The 10,545-nt window shown below is 35.4% G+C and overlaps 1 protein-coding gene across 1 annotated transcript in view; it reads right to left on the reverse strand.

The window, feature by feature from the left end:
- The window catches only part of PCLO (piccolo presynaptic cytomatrix protein), a 316,269-nt gene that overhangs the window by 58,359 nt on the left and 247,365 nt on the right, over positions 1 to 10,545 (reverse strand). The window contains exons 17-19 of the mRNA XM_057380904.1: positions 9,829 to 9,922; positions 3,636 to 3,707; positions 864 to 1,044 (exon numbers count right to left, since the gene is read on the reverse strand). Coding sequence (XP_057236887.1) covers positions 864 to 1,044; positions 3,636 to 3,707; positions 9,829 to 9,922 — 347 coding nt within the window. The remainder of the gene's footprint in view (positions 1 to 863; positions 1,045 to 3,635; positions 3,708 to 9,828; positions 9,923 to 10,545) is intronic.

The following is a 10,545-nucleotide window of genomic DNA, read 5'->3' on the forward strand; positions in this document are numbered from 1 at the left end:
GCACCAGTACCAAACACTTAGCGAATGCAAGGCATTTTATCCTGAATAATGCTGTCATGAAAATCACAGCCTAACTGACAACAGCTTCTATACTTACCTTTAACTCAGTCAGACATCTTAGACAGACACCAATCTCTGGCAAAATGTTACACAGAGAAATAGAGAGGAGATGGAGCAGCGTCTTGTGCCTCTGGGGCTCTCATCTGGATTGTACATGGAATGGCTTTTGTTTTGGTGTGACATGCAATGTGTTTTAAGAGAGTACCTGTTCACTGACTACTTATTATAAAAAAAAAAAAAAAATCGAAATAAATTTCTTGGAGCAGGAGACACTGAGATCAATTCTGCTTTTGTAAACACTAGTATATTTTTACTATATCAGCTCTACTGATTTCCAATACAACTGAGATATGCTGCAGTCCATTATCATTGACTGGAAACACATATGCATTATTGCAGCTTCATTGTTGTTCCATAAAATATTAACATGGCATTTTCAGAAGATCAAGTTCCATAGAATATTTAAGGAACATGAAAAATAGAAAGCTAAATAATATATTGAATTTGCCCAAGGCTACCAAGAAAATGAAAAAGGTACAAGATCTATAGAAGATGTGCAAAGAACATAAGGTCTTTAAGCTGCTGTTTTAAGGACACAATTGCTCAGTAAAGTGGCTGGCAAGATTAAGACAATTTAAGCTTTGTCTCTAATTAATTAATCCCAGAGATAAATGCATTTTTAATAGAAATGTATACAGATATCATAACATTATCTTTATTTTTCTATTAGAACTTACACATAGCAAAGGTTTTCCCATCATCTGGGAAAATATTTCATATCAGGTGCACCAAGTCATTCCTACCCTTGGAGGGGTCCGGGAAGATTCCATGACTTCTGCTCTTGATGACAGATGGTTTTGGAGATTGCTGGCTACTCTGTCCAGAATGAGATTTCCCATGATCAATGTTTTCACTCTGTTCTTTAAGAGGATACCACCGAGGAGTGTTGTCAAGCTGAGAGATGCTGGATAACTCGATCAATACCTAAAAATAAATCAAAGTATAATATATGGCCGATATTTGACCTATTAATGATTCCATACAGCAGAAGAGACTAGAGCGGTGTAATCAGAAGTTGCAATCAAGTGTAAGAGTGAGGGCTATAAGGTTGTGCTGACAGATTCAGGACTCTCTGGCCACCCTGTGACCACAAACCCAGATTTGGTATCATATTGATGTGTCTGAACAAATACATCTCTTCACCRGGACCTCAGTAAGGACTATGAGCTGAGTCCTCAGACTATGGCATAGCTCCACATGAAGATGATTGGGCTGTTTAGAAGAAAACTTGTGAGCATTAACATGACAGCTACACTAAAAAGACATCCAGCCATTCTGCCTCTATACAGACATATTATAATAAGAGAATGAAGCAGTAYAATTTCCTCCCTTTTATCAGTGTTCTTAAGGTGGCAAACAGTTCTAGAATAGCTTTTATTAAGGCATTCAATAATATGAGACTCATGCTTCTGGAGTCCTTAAAAAATCCACATATGCAGAAGTATCAACAAAAAGAAAAAACAGGGCAATTTTTGCAGTTTGCTAAAATAATAGAATTCAACAGACCATTTAGGCCTCTAAACTTTACTGAGAAAAAAAGGAGTTGCAATGGCAATGTGGAAATGAAACAAATAACTTAGCTAAAACACAAAGCCATTGTAGCTGAAATCTGCTTTTAGCCACCTTCAGTGCTAGCAGTTCTCTGAAATTTCATTTTTTAAAAAAAAGAAGTAAAAAATAAAAAAGCCTTGGCACCAATAAAGACTGTTCCTCCCTTAATAGGCCTGCAGCTGGGAGGGCCAAGTGATGTAAAGTATTGAAATTCATCACAGAATCTTGAMTAAAGGAAGGTCAAAAGTGGCTTTGCCTTTGGGTCTGAAGTGAGGGTTAAAACTAATGTCAGGGAGGGAAGTTTTAAAATTGCTAATCAAATAAAGTGTGCAATTACATCAGGGAACAATGTTTTTGTCACTTTATTACAAGAYCCTGAATTCAAGAAAGTCTCTTCAAGTTTAGGTATGGGGAGATCTCCTAACAACTGATGGTTTCTAAGTTAAAATCCTTTTTCTTTCCTTTTTTTCTTTCAGTTCCACAAGTTGTCTATGACCTGGCTTGATCTTTCTGGTTATACCGATAATTAATCTGACCAGATTAACTATTTAGCATGCTCCCTGTCATGGTTTTTGGTCATAGCTTTGAGAATGACTTGGCAGATAGCATGGCTGAGCATTGTTCCCAGCAGGCAGGGTAGGCTGGGGGTTCTGTTTTGTGGGAGGAGAGGTTTCACTTTCCGTGGTGTGGAYCATGATGTGCCACTGTTCTTCTGTGGCACACAAGTGCTGCTGGCCCTAATCAAGGAATTCTTTGGGGCACAGTTTGGATATCCCATATCTGATGATGCAGGGCTCCTCCGGACATCCTGGTGCCCAGATACACTCGACAGTGTGTATCCGTTCCTTTTTTCCCTGAATATATTTTTCGTTCCTTTTTTCCTTGACTGCTTCCACAATTAATAAAAACTAGATCTATAGCCTGAAAAAGTTTGCAGGGGAAAGGTTTAAATCTTTGTGAAGAATCTTTGTGCTAGGGCAAAAATTCTTCTGAGTGTCATAAAAAACAATAATGTAAATATTTGGTAAAGCCCTGCACTTGGACAAACATGCTAAACTCAACAAGAATATGGACACAGTATGCAGGAAATAAACAATCATGTAGCAGCTTCCTATAAATTTATTTTATTAATTGTTCAAAGAGTGACACTGATTGCTCAGTTTGGTAGTTACASAAAGGGTAACTGGAGCTGAACTGCTTGGCTTTTTGGCAGAATTCAAATGTAGAATGAGCCCTGATTGCTCAGTTACTCCCTATGATCAATTTTCTCGTGCTTCGGTTTCTAATGCTAATCTTTATTTGTAATAACATCTTTAATTATTTTTRTATCATAGTTATTGCTCTTAATTCTGTATTACATGTGCATATGTTTATTTGKTTTTTTTTGTACACAAAGCCTCCTTCCCACAAGCACTCATCTAATTTATTATTAATTACAAAATTAGATTTTGCCTTCAGTTATACTTTGATGATGATATTACTATTTCAGAATGTTAAAAATGAGACTGATCAGCAAGACTAAATTACTCATACTTGAAGATACTGTACATGGGTTAAAATATGGCTTGATGGCAGGATTTAATRCTTTAATCATTTACAAAGACTGATACCTTATCAGCCTTCCTATGTTATGCTAAAATCACAGCAGAGAGCTTTCAGTCATAACACGAATTCCCCCTGGATTCACTGTGAAGGTTGTTACTATATCTCACGCTCAAAAAAAAAAAAAAAAAAAATCAGTGAATTAACATTTTGTTGGGTCCTAAATTAACTTGCCCCCAGTTAACCAAGATAAAAGGGATATACCTTTCATACCTAAATGAAAGAAATGTCTTGTTATGAAGACAACAATAAAACTCAAGAAAAAGTTTTACTTCACATGTGTKCCATACCTTGGAAGAGAACAGTCTCCAAATAACAGCCTGCAGTTATTATTAGCAGAGAGGAGGCAATAAGATACTCACTTCACCGAGGAAGTCATTTGAGGAGAATCTATCATAATCCCAGACAGTCACTTCCAGTGTTTTCTTTTTCAGCTGCAATTCAAGTGAAAGGATAATTAACCTCATAAACTTCAGATCAAGTCCTTATGGTGGTTTCTGTAGATTATTTCTCCACAAATCCTTTCTCATAACGACAGGTAGGCAGTTATTGCCCTCTCATCAACCTTGTTCTGAGAAAAATAATTTGGGGGTATTATTTGTTATCAAGACAGATGGGCTTGTGCTTGTCCCTATTTTAGTAATTTGCATGAGTTGTTTTGGGCAGAATTTATGTCCACTACAAGAGTCAAACTGATTTCTACAGCCCCGTTTTTGTGTTCCTGCAGCTTTTATCATCATCAGATCTGAGTTGTCTAAACTCAGGCATGTGCCTGAAGTGCTTTTCAGTGTGAATTTCAAATGTGTTATGTCAAACACCATATTTACATAATCCCATCTGTGAAGACCAGGCTTTAATGCCTGCAGAACTCAGTGTGGTCAAAGAAAGCCTGCAAGTGATCCAGGCATGCAGGACAAGCTGTACTGTTGGGTATTAATGACAGCTATCAAAACCCATTATCTGCAGATCTTGTTAAGCATGATAATTGAGCCAAGCACTCCTCTGTAGGCCACTGGAAGGAACGGGTAAATATTTTTATATGACAACGGAGTGCAAGACAGAGAAAATGTTGACCACAGCAGTTGACCTTATTGTAAAGGCTGACCTGAGTGTTTTTCCAGGAATCTCTGGGGATGCATAGGGGCASGATTGATTACTGATATTGTGTGCTAGGACAAAAGGCTGTAAGGTGGCTGGAAAAGCAGTAATAAATTCATGTGGCTTGAAAGAGAGAAGGGCAAAACCCTGTAGGTTGTGGAGCATCTGCAAAATCAAGCTGAGAAGTTATAAACAAAAAATCCAAATATTACTGAGGAAAAGAGTACTCTTCACATACTTTATTAAAAGAGATCAGAAGAAGAATTCTTATGTGATAGTTGAGGTTGTCATCCTAACAGCTCTGTCACTCACTGCTCTGACTATTTATTGGCGGCTGGGCACAGAGGGACAACAAAAGAGCAAGTCACTGCTCAAAGTGATAAGCTACACCAATTATTGTACATATTGCATATTTTTGCAATCAAAGCCCTGTTGGCTATTTACAGAACCACAGAATGTTCTGAATTGGGAGTGATCCACAAGGATCACCAGGTACTACTCTTAAGTGATTGGTCTGTATGGGACCAAACCCTAGATGTTGGCGTTAGCACCATGCTCTCATCAATTTCCCTCCATTGCCTCCTGGTTTCGTGCAACACAGACTCAGACAGCTCCTAATAATAGGAAATGGCTTTTAAATGATAATTCCATCTCATTTTTATGTATTCAGAGTACCGTCTGCTCCCAGCCAACTTTAGAAAAAATACGCAACTACTCAAAGCCATTGTCTATGAAAAGAAAATTTAAATCAACACATCCTGGAAAACCCACACAAAGAGGAATTRAACTATTTTTAGCATCAACAACGTACTCCTTAGGCAGGCAATGGCACGACTTGAAAGCTAAGATTTTAAAAAAAATATTTGAGAGCAATTCTTTAATCTTTCTCCATTTTATTCTTACATAATTAGGCAATATTCTTAAGCATTATTTTAAAAAAATATCCTGCAAAAATGAAAGAAAAACTTGAACAAAAAGATTATTTTCTGAACATTGCAYCCAAAATATTTCTAAAGCAAATTTCCTTGACTGAATAACATTCCTTTCCTTTGCTGTTCCAAGACAGTATTGAAACTGCAACATGAAATATAACCTGAAAAAATGAGCTGAGTACCCAGTGTTCCATGATATTTTTGACTTCCTGGATGATACAATTTTCTGCTAGGTGCTATACTAAGTATATGTTTTTATTATTTAAAAAGGAATAATACAAATACTTTTCAGAAATGTATTGTCATAGTTGTTGCTATTTTGAGAGGAGATTTCTTTCTGGTGACTGCAAGGACAGAGAGAAGAATGTATAGATCCAGGAAATGGGGAAAAAAAAACCCTAAAGTTCAAAGAATTTTTGGTAGGATGGGAATGATAGAAAAGATTTTCAAGCAATCCTGCTTTGCTAGCTTCTTTGAATTAGTGTGATAATAAGACTGTGAAGAAAACTTACAGTACTCTATATTTCTTTACAAAATCTATTTTAAGCCTTTTAGGTTAATAAAGCTTTTATAAAATATTCTGAGAATGAAAAAACCATGGAAAGAGCTTTATTAGACAGAGCACATGAAATGACTTTCAAAGTGGAGGAGAATTTACTTTTCTGAAGATATATTTATGCACCACTATAGTGGCAAAGAGCACTCAATGGCTGCTGATTTTAAAAGCAGCCATTTAACAGCACAGCAAAGTGGGACTCTGCCTTAGATCAATCAGTTTTAGACTATGAATCCTAAAGTTCACCCACTCATCAGGAATATCACAGACAGAAATATGGAAATGGTTTCAGGAACCCTCTGACCGTCTGACCATGGCTTTCTGCAAGTGAGCAATGTACCAACAGGAAAATGAGAGTGTCAAAAAAGAAGGAATGCAGTTTCTGCACATTGTGGACATCATCTGAGTTCCAAGCATATTGTTAAAAAAAGTGTTACCAAATACTAATTATGTTCAGCCTTAGCCTTGTGGGAAAAAAGTAACRAAATAAAATAATTAAAAATCCACCTAGAAGCACATTACTGCATGTATGCTCCAGTTAGCTTTAGGCTTCTGTGGACAGTCATATTTTAAAGAAAAAAAGGAATATGCAGAAGCAGCCAATGTGAAAAATATTGTCTCTTATGGAAGGCATAACCAATACCACAGGTACAGAGGTACTTATTTCCTTTTTCAAATGTCTGCATTCTATTAGGGATAATGTCTACCTGTGTAGCTAAATATGCACTGCTTACATATTTAACAGATATTCCTTGGAAATTTCACACAAGGATTTACATTAGGAAATAAATATTTTTTAATGGAGCTTGTTTTTCCTCTACGGTGAAAACAAATTACTATAATTATTCAGAAATAATATAAAATATTGCAATCTCATACAGTATTTTGATGAGTAGAAATGAATGTGRTGTATTAAGTAATCCATTGCAGTTATTTTTGTTTACATTCATAYTTAACATTTTATTATTCTCTTCTCTATATTGTTGCACTTTGGTATAAGGGAGGACAAAAATCTCTTTTTATAGGTCTCTTAGGAACTAACTTTCTTGTGTCCCAGATATTAAGATTTAAATACCAACACCTTACTGTTTCATATGAAAGTCTTCCTTATTTTTGAAAATAATGCATAGGCTTTCACTCAAGGATTTTGAGAAATCTTACTCCTTCTAAATATATTACAATCAAATTACAGACACATGCTACAGCAAAACTATTTGCTTTATGGAATTATTTCATATARGAAAATGCTTTTATTTGCTTTCTGGCAAGKAAGAAATTKAGGMAAAGACATTCACACTTTACAGTGTGATCATACATTATAACAATGGTCTGACCAGCACAGAACTTACATATTTTATCATCTTCTCATTAAATTATTCTAATGCTTTCTTTCATGCTCTTCGTAGGTATTGGACTTGAGTTAGCAATTACTGCACAATATTTGTAATGTGTGTAGCTGGACTTCCTCTCGAATTGCAATTATTACGACTTTATTACATAACAAAATCCTTAAATTACTAAGTATTCACAGTTTATTTTTTCTCCGACTGTCAAAGTAAAATTTTCTATAAATGTGAAAAACTAATAATTCCAACCTTGAAAAGTCTGTTTAATTTCAAAGAGTGATATATTTCCTATAATTATTTCCACTTTAATTTCAGCTAGTTTAKGAAAGAGAAAAGGAAAATGAAAAATTGTACAACCAGCTAAAGTCTAGACAGTGACGTTAAAAGAACTATATTAGGAAATATTTAATAATACTTATTTGCTGTCAGCAAGCAACTCATGCTTTGTTGAAGAGAAAAAAAGCATRGAGGGAAAGAAAATTTTTCTTTGAAGAAATACTATTTATAAAAATAAAATTCATGAATTTATGTTTGAATGTGACTTCTAACTCTGTAACTTCAAGTGTAATGCATTTTTGCTTGTTTAGTGAACAGAAAGCTCATTCTCAGTCTCACAATTATTGTTTTGCATTTCTAATTATATTCCTAACTATTTTGAAATATACATTTGTGAGGGTTATGAGTACAAATGATGGTCTCTGACATGGTGAGAATTCTTCAGACTGTAGAGGGTTCTTCTCATCAGCATAGAATTATTTCTGATTTAGAAATGTGCTTCACTGTGTATTCTCTAAGCCAGGGCATAGAATTTTATGGCAGAAAAAAATCACTCACACCAGTATCTTAGCAGTASTCAGAAGGCATGGGAAGGTATGGAAGGAAACATTATTTTCTGCACACAATTYTGTGTGACAAGATGCCAAAATATAGAAGATGCGTGGTGCTCAAATGAAGTTTACACACTTAAAACCCTAAACACTGCAAATAGACTTAGAGAAAGGGAAAGRGGTGAGATTTGCAGATAGAAAGCAAAAGTGCAAAGAATTCAACATGCAGACTACAGGCAAATTTCAACAAATAATGGTTAAAAAACTGACATCAAAGATATAACTAGATTTTCTTTGACATTAAAATCACTGTCCAAGGAACCCTAGATTAACATCATTATYCATTTTCAAAGCACCAAACAGTCAYTGAGTCTACAACAACCCTGCACTCYTAACRCTAGCTCTGTGAAATGTCACAGCAGAACCACCAAGCAAAGTTAGAAACATGAAGGGCCTTTCTTAGATGGAAAGCTCAGTTTAGAAATTTTGTTAAAACACAGCAAACCCTTTCACTAAACCCTTACACCAAACCAAGAAGATTCAGGGTTTATATTGCAGGTAGGTTTGTTTTTTTTTTTTTGTTTTGTTTTTTTTTTCTGATGCTTTCACTGTCAATGAGCTACCACTTATAAAAGCCTGCATGAAGCAGTGAGAAAACTCCATCAAACCACTAAGTACAACAGGACAGCTCTGAAGTAAATCTGAGCTATTGCCTGWTAAGTCCACATGTGCAGATTGCATGAGCAACCATATACATCCCTTTGTGGGAAAGGTTTATTCCATCCAAAAATTAGTATCTTAATCTACATTCCCCTAAATGAGAAGAAAGAATAAGGAAATTTTAAATTGGGAGGATCATATTGAGGTCTTGGGATGGTAACAAGAAATATCTTAAAAGGACTGGGAAATCTATTCGCTAAAGAGCCTGGTTATTCTGGGCTTTTGAAAAAGAGTGAAAGATTAAATGAGATTGTAAAGTGAAGTTGAAAGTATCAAGAACAAAACAGTAAGAAAGGCAAAAATATTCAGGACTGCATGCAAATCCAGTACTCTATAAAACATACTTCATAATTTWAAAAAAATGAACTGATCTTTATTTTGCCCATTATATCTTTTTCAAGCTGGTAAAAAAGTCCTTTACAAGGGGAGATGGAAGAGTAGAGGATTCAATTGCTTCATTCTGCTTCAGAAGGACAGTTGCAGTTAGCAAGCCACCAAGAAACAGAGAAGACTCTGCAGACATCCTTCCCAGATGTGAGTTAAATCTTTCTATGGCAAGGAAATCAAATATCGTCCAATTCTTTTTAATATGATTCATATCTTATGATATTGATTCATATCTCATATAAATGGCAATAAATCTAAAAATGTATCTCTAAATTTTATAAAGATTTTTGATCAAAAAAATGGTAGAAACTGTACTTTTGTGTGAGCTTGCATGGCTTTTGGAACAAAGAATGACAATGATTTCTGCTTCAAAAACTTATGTCTTAGTTTATTCCCCCATTAATTTATTCCATTATCATTTTTTAAAATTTTCACATCTATACTTATGACATGATTTTGAGTGTAATGCCCACAAATTGCCATTTCTRTGATAGAAGGGCAAGAAAATAATATTGTCATATTAAGCTCCATCAGAGGCAAAGAAAGAACCCCAAATTTCTCCTAAATCTGGCAAGATTTTACAGGGGCTCACAGAACTGCCAGTAGCAGTGCTCCCCTTGAGTGAGCACTGCCAGCCAAGCAAATAATAAAGCAGTAAATGGCATTGAAGAGAAGCCCCAGTCACGCACCTGCTCCGTGGAGATATTTTTATAAATGACTGTCTGATTCCACTCAGGATTCAAGCTTTTCTGTATGTACTTCGTTCTCCGCTTGTACTCAGCACTGAATTTGAACAAAAGAAGAAAACATTGCATTAGTGATCTTTTGTTTCTTTCAGCTCTAGTACAAAAAAAAAAAAAAAAAAAAAAAAAACCCCCCCCAAAAAAAAAAAAAAAAACCAAAAAGCCACCTAAAAAACAGCCACAAACCAAAAACCAAGAAAAAGAAAAGAGCTGTATCTTCCATTTCTTCAACAACTCGGGGTTATGAGAGGACAACGGGACCCTTTGGGATGTTTTCTTTGGTATGCTTTCCTGAGACAGTATTTTAAAGCATATTCTAACTCTCCAGCAGGCTTGCTCTGCCTAAAACCATTTCAAGATAAAGCATCAGTCAGCACATGCACATAGACTCTGTCCYCTCATTGTAGGYATTAGGCTCTGATTCTAAATTGAGGTGATAATGCATYGATTTCTTTTCYAAGACCATCCCATTAGCAYTTTAAAGTTGCACAAATTCGTTATWTTTATAGGTTGCAATCACTAATTACAGGAATCCCATCTCACAAACACATTTAATGAATGCCATAAGGTAACTAATATCCTGTTAATGATTGAAACACTAATTTCTTATTGATCCTGTTCCCTGCCTGTCCTTCTAACTGTACTGGAAAGAAATACAAAAGC

The sequence above is a fragment of the Malurus melanocephalus genome, unplaced genomic scaffold, assembly GCF_030028575.1.
Source record: "Malurus melanocephalus ecotype Western Australia unplaced genomic scaffold, MMel_1.1 scaffold_478, whole genome shotgun sequence".
NCBI lineage: Eukaryota > Metazoa > Chordata > Aves > Passeriformes > Maluridae > Malurus > Malurus melanocephalus.